Raw genomic sequence first — 16,017 nt, forward strand, 5'->3', positions numbered from 1 at the left:
ATAAAAAGTAGTGAATAAGTTTCTTTGAAAAAATAATTATATTTATTATAATTGTTATTATAGTAAATTATTATATATTATTATTAATATTTGAAGATGGTGCGAAATTGCGTGATGGGATGTAAGTTATTTAAGGGAATGTATGAATTTCCTAAAAATGACGAAAGAAGGTAAAAAAACAATAATTTATTAATTGTGGATTTAAAATATATGTTTTGTGTTTAATGTGATTTGTTTGTTTTGATGTGTATAAATACAAATTAGTAAAGCAAAAATATATGTGAGTATATATTTAATATATTTTAATAAAGTTGTGCTATGTGTTAATTTGTGTTTGTTAAATATGTGAAAAATCCAATAAGAAATATAAAAAAAAACAAAAATTGTAAACAATTTTTTGGTGGTAAAAAGAGTGGAGTATGTAAATTATATTTGTATATTAAAATATTCATATTCAAATGTATGAATAGTTTAAAGACTTTTAATATTATTTAATTTATTATTAATTTAATTCAACAATTTTATTTTTAATAAAATACTTTTATGCAATAAAATAACCAAAGAAGATAAAGAAAAGAAACTGAGAGGAAATTTTGAATAATGGTGCCTCTTTGTGTAATATCGCAAAGAAATCTCTTTTACTTATTTACCATACCAGAATTGTCAAATATTAAAAACGGTGTGGCTTATAACTTAAATATTTACTACATTTGTGGTTGCATATTAGCATGTAGCCATTTCTTCTAATTAGAAGAAATAGTATAAATTATTGTTCTTGGAAAATCCATTTTATATATTAATACGATTATAATACGTAAATATAGGCATGATTTTTTATATCAGTTTTACTTCAATTTACATAAAAGTTTTAAATGCGCTATATGAATCAAATATAAATGAAGAATTGGTAAACTAAAATCAATAGTAAATATAAAGTAGCTATTATTGATATATGTAAATATGTATATATAATTAGTCATGAAATTGTTTTAATAAAGTTAAAAAAATTGTATCGCATTTATTAAAATAAAAGTTCTTTTAATCATGTTGCACATATACGTACTATATTTATATATATGCTGAGCATCTAATAGAACAGTTAGTATGTGTTCAAACATTTCGAGTATTAGGTTGCATTGTTTTAATATTTTGTTTTAAAAAGATTAATATTAATATAATTTTTTAAAATTCAAAAAAAGTTTGGTATATTGTAATACAATTTTTGCTTGTGCATCAAATTTTTTCAATATAGAAAATCGTAAAAATGTATATACTGTTTACTACTACATATTTTTTGTAGTTTTAAGCAATCCTTTCAGTAAGATGAAATGTTTTTTGTATATGAAATTCAAGAAATTCTTAACTAGTTAATAACAACATTGTAAACAATAAGAATCAACTTCATCGCATAATGTTAGAAGAAATGTTAAATATATAAGCATTTTCCACACCACCTAAGAGGTATGCTTGCTGGCGTGTTACCGAGTTTTAGGTGTTCGGTTCCCCAATAGGCCTATCCACCATAATATTTTATTTAACAAATATACAATTTTATGTAAATACAATTTAGAATAACTTAATATATACAAAATAATATTACTATTTTAAAAATATTTAATATTAAACCAAAAATAATAAGGAACTATTAAATTAAAGATAAATTATAAATAAATTTAATAAATTATAAAATTAAAACTAAAATATTTTTTGTTTAAGCAAAAAATCACTTAAAGAATATGAACACTTTTGTGCTGTTTATAAGTGTTGAAAGCATAATTGTTTATATTTAAAATTCGACACTTTATTATCTCGATTGAAATATTTTAAAATGAAGTAAGTTCTTACTTTAATGAAAAAAGATAGAAAAGTTTCAATTTTGCAATTAGAGCAACATATATAGGGATGAACGTTTTCTAATTTATTAAATAAATGTTGCGCTAAACCTAATTTATAGCAACTGCTATCGAACTGATCCGAAAATTGTGATTCTAATTTTTCAATATATGTATATATAATAACAACACTCAATAAAAGTATAATTAATAATATTAATTTCTCTTCAGGATTTTTCCTTTTTTATAATTATTAGTATATCATGGAAAAAATAAAAAATAAAAGAACAACTTAATTCGTAGTTTATTATATACACTAATTAGGCACACATCTAAGTTTCTAATGTGTTAATACATTTATATATTTACTTTATTCTACAACAATAAATTGCGTTATTTTTAATTAATAATATACCTTCGATAATCCTTTGGAAAAATATAGAGATGTTTGAAATTTAAACATCCAAGTACGCACTTCCGTTTCAATTGTAAATAAATATTAATTAACTAATAATTCATATATTTTTCTGGAATAATTACCTTTTTTTAATGCTTTTATAATTGAAAACAAATTCCGCCTTATTTTTCTTTCAGTAATGTGGTATTTGTGCACTTAATTGCAACTTTGGCGCATTTTCTCGTAACGGATTTTTAATGTCAAAAAACCAAAACAAACAACGAAATTTCTCAGAAACCTCTCTTACTTTAGCAAATATCGTGGTGAGTAGGGACCGGGTGGGCAAAGTAGCAGGGTCCGGGTGGGGAAAATATTCACGCGCCATCATGTAGCATTAGGCTTTTTGTTATTGTCTGCGTAATATTTTCACCTCATTATACAAAATTTTTGAATATTTTTTGAATAATCCAGAAAAATTTATACACAATTTTTCGAGTAACTCTCAGTTTCTTTTCTTTATCTTCTTTGGTCATAACGTAATAATTCATGTTCATGAATGAACAGGTATCATTAGGACTGGTGGCCTGCAAAATATTGAATTTTTGCCTTAACGATATTATTTGTTTAAAAATATTGGTACTACTCTTTGCACTAGTTGCTTTCAATAATTTGTTTGTAAAATACATTAGGGGTATTCACTCTCTCTTGCAAACTCATTGCAAGGTGCACGAAATGCACAGATTGTACGAGAATGCAAATAACAACAACAAAATACACGCACAAAATTTCGTGCAATTGCGTGCAATCTTCCAATGCTGAAACCTATGTATATTTGCTTGCAACAAACCAGAAATGGCGGAAATCAGCTGTTTTGTCATTTGTTGCTTCTCATTTTTAAATTTGAATTGACTGTTAGGAAAATTTCGAGATATGTTAATCTATGGCTATGCTATATACATGCGTTTCGTTCAATAATTTAAATCGATGTGACCATTAATTAAGTTTTCACAAATATAATATTATATACATATACATTTGTGAATTAATTTATCTATTTATCAATTTCAGCGAAACTTACGAAAATTTGTTCACATTTTGAACTATTGAATGAAGTGTTTGGACGCATGTCTAATTTTGTACGGAAACATTGCCATAGCCAGCAACTAGTTCTGCGCTAGGCAACGAAGTTTTTTTTATTGAATCGTCTGCAGACAACACATCATCCAGCTCTGCACCGAAAGTCGTGCGTTCTGCTGTGCAAAGCCCCACTACCCCCTCGATAAAAAATATAACAAATAACAATAATAAATTAAGAATTAGTTATATTTTTATTATAACAATTATTTTTATATTATATTATTATTACATATATCTCCAACAACAAATAATGTAGCGACTTTACGAATAGCCGCATTTTCGCCTGATGAACCCAAACGATATAAAACAATAGCAATCCTTAATAGTTTATTAGTGAGACTATTAAGGAAAATACGTTCCAATTTACTCTAAGCATCTGACAAAAACGGCCTTCATCAAATTCTTGAAGAATGGTAGATCTCCATTGAATAGATTTTGGTACGGGTTGGTGATTTCTGTGATGGTTTACTAAAGTAAACAAAAGGTCTTCATTTAATTGCTCCATCACTTCCCAGTAATTTGCATCATCTAACAAATAGAAACTATATAGTAGTGAAAACTACATTAACAACATGTTAATACCTTCAATCAGAATATTAAAAGCACTATTTTCAATTAAAAGTTTAAAAGGCAGTCTTGCAGTTTTTGCATAGCATTCTTGCATTTCGTGCTCCCTGCAATGAGTTTACAAGAGAGAGTGAATACCCCTATTGAATATTTTTTTGGTCTACAGCATGTTTTGAGTCGAGAATCATTGCTCTAATTTATGCAACTGCTGCAAACATTTTGTTGTTGAAGCCGAGATAAGTCCTTTGATTTATTGGATCCTACTTGATCCTTTTTTCTTGCGAACGGCAAAACTTCCACTAAAGTTTTTAGTGGCAATGGTTAGTTGATGCTCTAATACCTTATAAGTATTTTACCCTAATAAGATTTATCTACATATTCCCCTTTCAGTCATAAAGACTATGTAAGGGATTGTTATTATAAAACTTACTTAATGAAGTCCGAGAAAAAATCAATAATTCCCCAGATTTTTACTGTACTGTGGGATGTTACGAAATTTTTTATTTCGAAAATGCAACTCAAAAGGTTTTCAAAAAATATTTAAGACAAAACATTTTTTATATAAACTGAAATCATCTACAACTGTAATAAAATATATAGTAATAAGACCAAAATATTAGAAACCAACACCTAATCTAATATACAACGCTTTTAATACACTTTAAATAGCAAAAAAAAAATAATTATGCGTTTCTCACAAAAATTTAGCAAATACAAAACACGTAAATGTTATATTTAGTTTTTAGCTCTTAATTGTAAAGATCCAAGAAATAATTCAATTACAAATCAATTAGCATTTCATGATATTCGGTGTATAAAAGTCTTAAAATTTACTTCCATAATTCCTTAATAGACATGTTCTTCTCTGAATTCATCTGCATAACTTTAGCGACAGCCATTTCAAAATCTTCTTGAGTAACATGCGCACGACGCTTACGCAATGCGTACATGCCAGCACCTATATTAACGCCTTTAACTTCTGCACCAGAAGCTCCCGGTATAAGTTTAGCTATTTTAAGCAAATTAATGCAGCGGGTCAAGTTAATTTTACGCGAATGAACTTTGAGAATATCTAAATTAGTTTCTTCATTTGGTGAGGGAAATTCAATTTTTTTTATGATGAAATTATCCTTTTCCACAACAGCTTTAAATATTTCGAAAGAATATCTACTTTTGCATAAGAACCCACGCTAAATAGTTAAACTGATCATTTATGTTACTTACAGAAATTATTTTATTATAACCTTTGGATAATCTTCTACGAATTTCTTTATCAATATCTTACGACGATTATTTAATTAAATTAATTCGAAAAATTGCACAAATAAAAATGCTTCATCAATTTGCTTCGCTATTGCAAAATATGTAAACGAAATACTGAAATCAAAACATATTTACAGCTGATATAAGCTGTCAAAATGTAACTCGCACACTTTTTTGGGCTAAGTGGCTAAATGTTTGCAGTGTAAAAAATCCCAAATAAAGTCCCATTTGGTTTAGTATCAATTTATCTCATGTCACGGTGTTAGTGTTTGAACTCCTCCGAAATGGCTCTACCGATTTTCATAAAACTTTTTATGAATATTTGGTAGGTATAAGAATAGGTCGTAAAGTATATTTCATATCGCTATAAGGATTAGGGTGAAAAATTTTTTTATTTTTATTTATCTCAAATACAAGAGGTGCGAGCTGAACGAAATTAATAACGACAAGCCCGCCGGCTCGTAGTTAACACACTCAGAGCAAATAACCGACTACGTCAACAAGTTCATAAAGCATTTAGATCCAATTCGTTTCTTCGTCTTGCATTCGAATATGACTTAGATATTGAATATTCCGCATATTCGAAAGTGATGATTGATTCTATGAACAAAGAACGCAATTATCATGCGTTCAAATTCAAACAAGCGTCAGCCGGGATCTGTTGCGCAGTCCATGCGCATATTCATTTCATGCTTCCAAATGACTTCGTTCGGAGCAACAGAAATAATTCACAACACTGCGGCAAATGGTCAACAATTCAATTCAACGTTTAAAATCCAAGTCCAAGTGCACCACAAAGTAGGTTCATCGGTGCCAATGTCAAATATACTTCATGGACAATAGGGAAAACAATCGTGTGTTTTTGTGCAAGATTTACAAAATCTGATTGGAAAATTTGAATTTACTTAAAATGTGTTACACCGTAATTTAAATTATGCACCCAACTATATTTACAATTTAAAAATCCTACAAGAACAATTTACTATGATAAAAAATTATAATTATTAATTTTATGTTTAGTATCTATTGTAGTGCGCATAAACATATTGACACAGCACATAAATAATCTTTAGTTTATTCCCATACTTTGTTTGCGATATTTATGCAACGGGAATTAGACACCACGCGATAAGCGTCGTGGAATGTGCTGGCTAGTCAAATATGTTTATGCACACTTAATATAAACTGCATGTGCTTGCGCTGCGACGTTTTGCACATGTATTAGTATAAGTGTTATGTACATGCGCTGTGTCGCTATGTACTTAGACGTTAAGCATAATAACTTTGATGTACACAATTTCAATAAAGATTTAGACATGAAACTATACGGTTATCTTTCATTTGCTTACATGGCGACCGTGACAGGTTTCTCAAACGAATGAACTCAAATGTAGAAAATCTGAACAATTAAAGTTTAAACAATTAAAAAAAAAAAAATTAAATTAATTAAAGTTTAAAGTGAAATTTAATTTGACTAAAAATTATTTAGAAAATTCTTATATTTCAAGAATTAATATTAAAAGTCAAGCATGGATATTTTATTTTCATTAAATAAAAATAAAAATAAAAACAAAAAAAACACTTGTGACAAAAAGAAAACAAAATAAAAATTTAAAGAAAATTAAAGTTTAAACAATTAAAAAAAAAAAAAATTTAATTAAATTAATTAAAGTTTAAAGTGAAATTTAATTTGACTAAAAATTATTTAGAAAATTCTTATATTTCAAGAATTAATATTAAAAGTCAAGCATGGATATTTTATTTTCATTAAAATAAAAATAAAAAATAAAAACAAAAAAAAAAAAACACTTGTGACAAAAAGAAAACAAAATAAAAATTTAAAGAAAACAAAAAAATATTTGACGCACTTTTTAAATTTTAAGTAATGTTGAAAAAATAATATAAATATTAATAATTAAAATAAAAATATTTATTCCAAGGAATAAAAAACCATTTTGTGAAAAAAAAAAAAAACAGTTATCGACAAGCGTGTGAAATAAAACAAATAACGGTGCACAAATTTTTTTTCCCACTCGCAAAAAGGAAAAGTCACAGTCATCAACCACAGCAATACAACAGCTGCTACATAATGCCAAATATAAGGGAATGCAAGCAAGTAGATTAAAAATTTAAAAAAAAAAAATATATATATTTTATAGAAATGAAAATTTTATTAGTTTGAAATAACCTGTAAAATCAATAATATTTTTTTATATTCTGGAAATTACTTTAAAAAAAAAAAAATTTGTGTTTATTACAAATTTATAAAATACGAACAACAAAATTAAATTAAAAATGTTAGATAATTTTTTATATATACAAATACTTTTAAATCTTTAAATATTATTTTTATATACATAAGTTTTTTTTATTATTCTTGAATGTACTAATTTTATTTTAACGTTAACAATAAGCTTTCCATTAATTATATTTCATATATATCAGTGACGATTGCTCTAAGGTGCGGAGGTGTGCGGTGAACACCCTAACATAATTTCCAAAATGTCAAATAACATTGAAATATAAATTTATTAAGTATCTTCACATCAAGAATTATTATTATTTATTACATTTCCATATATATTTTTTTAAAGTTTTAGCAAAAACAATTAAATATAATTGTCTATGAAAACTCAATCAATTTGCTTCTGTTAGCTGCTATACTTGTTAGTTGTGCTCATATATTTGCAGCTCAAATCACAGAACATTTCTATTTTATTTCGTCTCTCCCCTTTGTGTGCAAAGAAGTTGGCAGCACATTCATACGTTGCATATGAACAAAATAATGTGCGTGTGCTCCCATTCGTAATATCAGAGATAGAGATTTATATAGTGGGAATTGTATGAGAGTAAATTTTTGTTGTATTCGAATATCAACTGCATGCATACGAATCCAACATGATGATTTGCCAAAGTGGTTGCGTGAGCGGCTGAAGTTTGCAGCTCATCTCAGCATACATTTCTATCACATTTCGTCTCTCCCCTTTTAACAGTAGCACCCACGAATTTCTGTTCTTACTGTGCGGAGTACTTGTGCGCACATTTGTACGTTGCAAGTGGGTTTGATTTTGTTTGATCACTGGATAAACATGTATGGTTCTGAGTTAAAACTCTTTTGTTTGAAAAAAGTTGGTTTGATGTTACGAGAATGTATGTAAAAAGTTTTGTTTCTTCCATATTGATATAATATTAAATTTATATATAAATTATTAATTTAATTTGTTTAATATGTTCTTTTGTTAATGAATTGTTAATATAATATTGCGACTATATTATTGCCTTATATAATATAGTTATTATTAATAAAAGATCTCATATATTTTAATATAATTGGTACATGTAAAAACAACATTAAAGAAGGGCCGCACACCCTTCCAGATAGGGCACGCGTCGTCACTGTCATATATATATTTATATTTATGTGTTATATGTGTTTTATCTTCATTAATTAATATTATTTGGAAATGTGTGGCACAAAAGCCAAGTTCGACAGGCCTCAGGCCAATGTAGTTAATGAAGTGGAAGTACAAACAGATCTAAGCGATTTAAAAACCACAAATTTCCTTTTGCTAATTCTTGTTGTTATAGTGATAGGACAAATTGTTCTCAAATTAATAGGAACGTACAGAGCTTCAATTAAAAGGAAATATATGAAACGTGCAGTTTCAACAGACAATATTTAAAATGCTTAATTTCAGTTTAGTAATTTTTTTTTCTCTTCTCTTTGCTGCATTTAGTTAAAAATTCATTACTGGATTAATACTTAAAATATATAGAATATTTTTACTATAATTTTGAGTTCCCAATCTGTAGTTGTATAAGAAAATTTAGTATTAAATTTTATATAATAGTTGAATTTTAGCTTATAATGGCTATGTTATAGAATTATCTGTAAAATTTAAATAGTTTAATATAACTTATGCACCCAAATTGTTAAGATTTTCGTAAATTTAATTTACAATTGAAAAAATAATATTGTTTGATGGAATGGCAAACAATATTGAATAAAATACGCTTCCTAAAAGAAACGTTTTACAAGTCATATAAATGTATGGCAATAGACAGACCTGTTAGTGCTACAACACTACACAAACACTGTACGTTATTATTACAAAGTTTAGAAAGTATTCGGGTACTTTTAAACGTACACTTTAATAGGTTCACAACCGCACACAAAGCGGAAGCGAGGAAAATCTTTGGAGACCTCCGTGAAAAAGCCATCAAAGTTACCTTAAAAAGAGGCATCAATATTGAAATACCCACAACATTAAATGAAAAAATTTCTATTAATATAGAATTAAACATAGACTCAGACTCTTCTTCTAATTACCCAGACTCTGAAATCAAAATGCCTATGACAGTAGTAGAATTCCTAAACACAGCGACCAAAGTCACCCCTGACTTTGACGGAACACCAGAAAATTTGCAAAGTTTTCTAGATGCTCTATCTATCGTCGATACTTTTAAGGATGGTCATGAAGCAACAGCTGTAGCCCTTGTGAAGACAAAACTTAAAGGAGCAACAAGAAGTCTGATAGAGAATGAAGTATCATTGAGCCAAATAACAGATAAACTTAAATCCACTGTTAAAGGTGAGTCGGTATCAGTACTCACAGCCAAGCTAATGAACATACAGCAAAGGAGTAAAACGGCTAACCAATATGTTAAAGAAATAGAATCTTTAACAAAATCTCTACAATGTGCATACATTTCAGATGGTTTATCTCGGGAACAAGCAGAGAAATACTCGACCGAGCAAGCGGTCAACGCTATGACTAAGAATTGCTCATTAGAGAAGGTTAAACTGATAATGGAAGCCGGTCAGTTCAAAACAATGAGCGATGCAGTAACTAAGTTCGTCACTAGCTGCATAAATGCGACAGGAAAAGAAGACACAATTCTTCATTACAAATCACAATCTAACGGCGCATTTCAGCACAATAATCGCGGTAATTATCGTGGAAATTACCGTGGCAATTATCGCGGCACTGGAAGGCAACCTAGGTACAATCGATATGCCAACAATAACAATAACTGGCAAAACAACAACTACAGACGTCGGAACTACCAAAACAATAATGGTGGGAATCCTGGAAACAGGTATGTGCGAGTGATTGCACGGGAAGATCAGGATCCGGAAAACCCGAATGTCCCCTTGAGAAATCAATAATTAACCAACTAAAAAAAGTATATAATATTCATCTAAGTCTAAGCATCTTTATACAGGTAAATAACAATAACACAAATAAACTGTTAACACTTCTAGTTGATACAGGTGCTGAAATTTCCTTATTAAAACAAATTAACTTTGAGTACTCCTTGAATACACTTTGCACCACACGTATAACAGGTATAGGGCAAGGTACAATAGAGTCATTAGGATCAACATGTATAGATCTCAGAGTCAGTAAATTTCTGGTATCACATGAATTTCATGTAGTACACGAAAATTTCCCTATTCCTTGTGATGGAATTTTAGGCATGGACTTTATAAAAAAGTACAATTGTCTAATAGATTTCAACAAGGAACAAGATTGGTTGATACTAAGACCCAATAGTCCATGTCTGAACATTCACTTACCGATACTTCACTCTAATACGAACAAAATTATTTTACCAGCACGTTCTGAAGTAATCAGACAGGTACACGTTGACTCGGAAGAAAACCAAGTATTAGTAGTCAATCAGGAACCGCAACCAGGTATACTGATTGCCAATACAATTGTTAATACCAAAAACCCATTTATTCGTATTATAAATACGAATACAACAAATAAAACACTTAGTCTCAATAGTATTCAGACAGAAAGTCTTTCCAATTACCAAATAACAAACCATAATAAAATTCAAGAAAACCGAAAAAGTGAAGTACTCTCATTACTTAGTAAAAATTTTCCTAAACAATTTCAAGCACAATTAACTAAGATATGCAATAGTTACAGTGATGTCTTTGGACTCGAATCAGAACCAATAACAACAAATAATTTTTATAAACAAAAAATAAGACTTAAAGATGATGAACCAATATATATTAAGAATTATAGAACCCCATATGTGTATAAGGACGAAATTAAGAAACAAGTCCAAAAATTAGTAGACGACGGTTTAGTGGAACCATCCCAGTCCGAATACAATAGCCCACTTTTACTAGTGCAGAAAAAATCTTTACCCAATTCAAACACGAAAAGATGGCGGTTAGTAGTGGACTACCGCCAAATAAATAAAAAATTACTAGCAGACAAATTTCCACTCCCTAGAATAGAAGACATACTCGATCAATTGGGAAGAGCAAAATATTTTTCATGTCTCGACCTAATGTCCGGATTTCACCAGATCGAACTTGACGAAAAATCAAGAGATGTCACCTCTTTCTCAACTAGTACTGGTTCGTATCGTTTCAAACGACTTCCATACGGACTAAAATTAGCACCAAATTCCTTTCAGCGTATGATGACGTTAGCATTTTCTGGCCTAGAGCCAACTGAAGCTTTTCTATATATGGATGATTTGATTGTAATAGGATGTTCTGAAAAGCACATGCTGAACAATTTAACAAAGGTCTTCGAACTATGTCGAAAGCATAACCTGAAATTACATCCAGAAAAGTGTTCATTTTTTATGCACGAAGTCACTTATTTAGGGCATAAGTGTACAAATAAAGGCATCCTACCGGATGACAAAAAATATGAAGCTATAAAAAACTATCCCATACCAATAAACGCTGACGGTGCTAGACGATTCGTTGCATTTTGCAACTATTACAGAAGATTTATTAAAAACTTTTCTTATTATTCGCGTTATATAACGCAACTTTGCAAGAAAAATGTAGAATTTAAATGGACAACAGAATGCAATTAGGCATTCAACCATCTAAAAAGGGAATTACTAAAACCCACACTGTTGCAATACCCCGATTTTTCAAAACAATTTTGCATCACTACTGATGCAAGTAAAGTTGCATGCGGTGCAGTACTCAGTCAAGAGTATGACGGAGTTCAACTTCCAGTTGCATTTGCATCAAAAACATTTACAAAAGGGGAAAGTAATAAATCTACTATTGAGCAAGAGCTCACAGCAATTCACTGGGCAATACTTCATTTTAAACCGTATATTTATGGGACACAATTTCTGGTCAAAACAGATCACAGACCATTATCATATTTATTTTCCATGAAGAACCCAACCTCTAAACTAACAAGAATGAGGTTAGACCTGGAAGAATATGACTTTACAGTTGAATACCTCAAGGGGAAGCAAAACCAAGTTGCAGACGCACTTTCACGAATTACAATGGAACAACTAAAAGAACAAACTGTTCAAATGGATAAAATATATAAAGTAACTACCAGATCCGAAACTCGACAAAGTAAAGAAACCTGCGCAGGTAACGACACACTAAGTTTAAATAATGTGAAAATAAAATATAAGCCCAACGTTTATGAAGTCATTAAATATAATGACGTTAAAAAATTCGTAAGGCTAAAATTGTCTACCAATAAATGCTATTTAAAGCATGGGAAAACAGTTATAACACGAATATATATTGACGATTTGTATATAAATGGAAAATTTGATCTAAATCAATTCTTCATACGGCTTGAAAAAGAAGCCGGTATACGGAAAATCACTCAAGTTCAAATGGCACCTAGCGAACAAATCTTTGAATCTGTTTCGCAACAATTATTTAAAAAAATGGGCAATACTGCATTAAGACAGTTAACAATAGCGCTACTACCTAAGGTGACCATCATAAACGAAAGAGAAAAGGAAGAAATACTTAGTACAATGTCGAGATATCATGATGACCCCGCAGAAGGTGGTCATACAGGAATTACACGTACGTACGGAAAAATCAAGAGATATTTTTATTGGAAGAATATGAAAAAGGATATATCCAAGTACATTAAGGCATGCAAGCAATGCCAAATGTCCAAAACTATAAGACATTCAAAAACCCCACTAACGTTGACAGAAACGCCTAGCAATGCGTTTGATATTGTGCTAATCGATACCATTGGTCCATTACCGGAAACGGAAAATGGCAATGAATACGCCGTCACTATTATATGTGACTTAACTAAATATTTGGTAACAATACCTGTACCAAATAAAAGCGCAAAAACGATCGCTAAGGCCATATTTGAAAATTTTATACTGGTACATGGCCCAATGAAGACGTTCATTACGGACATGGGAACAGAATATAAAAATTCAATAATGACCGATCTTTGTAAATATTTAAAAATTAACAATGTTACATCGACTGCTCACCACCACCAAACACTAGGGACTGTTGAACGCAATCACCGAACTTTCAACGAGTACATTAGATCGTACATTAATGTTGATAAAAGTGATTGGGACGAGTGGATAAAATACTTTACGTATTGTTTTAACACCACTCCTTCAAGTGTACATGGATATTGTCCATACGAGTTGGTCTATGGAAGAGTTCCTAATAACTTTCAAACATTTAGTAAAATAACCCAAGTAGATCCTATTTATAATATAGAAGATTATAGTGAGGAAGTAAAATTTAGATTAGAAACTGCCTATACTAGAGCAAAAATGCTTCTCGAAAAGGCCAAAATAAAACAAAAAGAAAATTATGATAAGGAAACAAGAAATATAGAGTTAACCGTAGGAGATAAGGTATTATTAAAAAATGAAGCAGGACATAAGTTAGACAATAAATACGTAGGACCATTTACAGTAATAAATTTAGTCGAAAAAGGTAATGTAGTAATACAAAATAATAAAAGGAAAACACAAATGGTACATAAGGATAGGTTAAAATTATTTAATGAATAATTATTTTCATAGATTTAGTTAATTAATTACATTTAATGATGTTATAAAAATAAAAAAAAATAAAAAAAAAAAAAAAAAATTTTTTTTGACACTAAATGTATAACTTAACATACTTAACTTATCAACTTACATTAATATACATAACATTTATCTTAGAGAATAATTTCTTAACATAGTTATTACATTATTCCTCTAAAAGGGGAGGTGTAGTGCGCATACACATATTGACACAGCACATAAATAATCTTTAGTTTATTCCCATACTTTGTTTGCGATATTTATGCAACGGGAATTAGACACCACGCGATAAGCGTCGTGGAATGTGCTGGCTAGTTAAATATGTTTATGCACACTTAATATAAACTGCATGTGCTTGCGCTGCGACGTTTTGCACATGTATTAGTATAAGTGTTATGTACATGCGCTGTGTCGCTATGTACTTAGACGTTAAGCATAATAACTTTGATGTACACAATTTCAATAAAGATTTAGACATGAAACTATACGGTTATCTTTCATTTGCTTACACTATTTTTATTGACAATTTTATAGAAGGAAAAAAATTCTACAAAATAAAAAAAATGTTTTATGATAAAAAAACTACCACTTATATAAACTCTCAAAGTTATAAATAAATTATGATTTAAATAATTTAACTTATGTTTGGGCACAATATTTTTTTTGTCTTTTAAGTTTAATACTTAATTTTATGTTTATGTATTCATTTTTATTTACAATTTTTAATTTAATTTTAATTTAAACTTTATTTGCATAACATTTTAATTTAATTATTTATTTAATTGAAAAGTATCTTGAGAAACCACGCTACCCAACTGACGCCATTCAACGTTTTTCCCTTAATCCCATTCTCTCACTTTTTGACATTCGCTGTCACACATATCTTGGATGACCACATGTTGTTTAAATTTTAAAGGTGACCAGTTCTGCATTTCTGTTGTTGCTTTACAGTCGGCCCTTCCTAACGTTAAGCATCCTCGCGCTCTGAATCAGTTTCTTCTTCGTACGGTAATTGACACCATGGCTTCAGGATATCAGACGCATAGACTGATTTGCAGTGCCATTGTTTTCGATCGGATTCTGGTAGGTCTTCAATGACATAACGGTCATTATCGCGAGCTTCGGTAACTACGAACACTCCTTTATACCGACATTCATGTTTACGGGACATGCCAATGGATGCTGGTTCTCGTTCTGCCAAAACTAAATAAACCGTCTGCATATTTCGTTGGTTTCGTATTTTTGCCGTCGAAACGTGTTTTAGCATAAGGTCGTTTGCTATCAGTATTATTAACAGCATTTACTCGCCGTCGATGGAGTTCGTTTTGGGGGTCTTGAACAATTTACTGAAGCGTGGCCTGACTCCCACAATTGTATCACATAATAGTCTTTCCCTTATTGAAAGATTGAAGATTTTGTTCACTTTCATTCGCATCGCGGAAACGATTATTGTTTATCTTACCACAATTTTGTAGAAAGTTCTCGCACATTTCAAAATGTCCACAAATAGCCAAGGCTGCACAAACTTTCAATGCTCAAATTTCAGGTTTTGTCACTTATTTTTATTTAATTAGTGACACCAACCAAAGCGCTTGCCGTGCTTTAAATTAGAACGAGCTTATAAACTACAGCTTTATTTGGAAACACAAGTTCAACGAATTGAAAGTTAATCTTTGAGCTTGCCTATTTTTGTTTCAAAGCTATTCTTTTTGTAGAGACAACTGTTATGCATATTTTTTAACTTACTATATGTAAAGCGCCTTTTTTGGGTGCAATTTTACAAAGAAGCTATGCAAATGTTTCTCTACAAGATCGCTTATCGCATTAAGGAAAAGCTGAACAATATTATTGTTCATATTTCCTATAATTCTAATTTTTAATTGTCAATTTTTTCTTGCCGATAATGAGTTCTAAGCCTGGCACTTGCAGTCCAAACAAATTATATACGGACTATAAACTAATTAAATAAAATTCGATTATTTCCAAAGACCA

General features: G+C 29.8%; 1 protein-coding gene across 1 annotated transcript; it reads right to left on the bottom strand.

Moving 5' to 3' along the window:
- Positions 1-4,763: 4,763 nt before the first annotated feature.
- On the bottom strand, positions 4,764-5,424 carry LOC119663248 (26S proteasome regulatory subunit 8-like). Its single transcript, XM_038072903.1, has 2 exons — positions 5,367-5,424; positions 4,764-5,077 (listed from the first exon to the last, which is right to left on the bottom strand). Exons 1-2 carry the CDS (start codon positions 5,422-5,424, stop codon positions 4,764-4,766), a joined length of 372 nt encoding a protein of 123 aa, XP_037928831.1.
- Positions 5,425-16,017: the final 10,593 nt, after the last annotated feature.

This window comes from Teleopsis dalmanni, unplaced genomic scaffold, assembly GCF_002237135.1.
Source record: "Teleopsis dalmanni isolate 2A unplaced genomic scaffold, ASM223713v2 unscaffolded_contig_0251, whole genome shotgun sequence".
NCBI lineage: Eukaryota > Metazoa > Arthropoda > Insecta > Diptera > Diopsidae > Teleopsis > Teleopsis dalmanni.

Excerpts from the sequence above, each read along its gene's own strand:
- LOC119663248 (XM_038072903.1), bottom strand. The coding sequence starts at position 5,424 with ATGGGACTTTATTTGGGATTTTTTACACTGCAAACATTTAGCCACTTA. Across the intron at positions 5,078-5,366 it reads TAGCCACTTAGCCCAAAAAA|CTGTTGTGGAAAAGGATAAT; the intron begins GTGTGCGAGTTA and ends AAATATTTAAAG.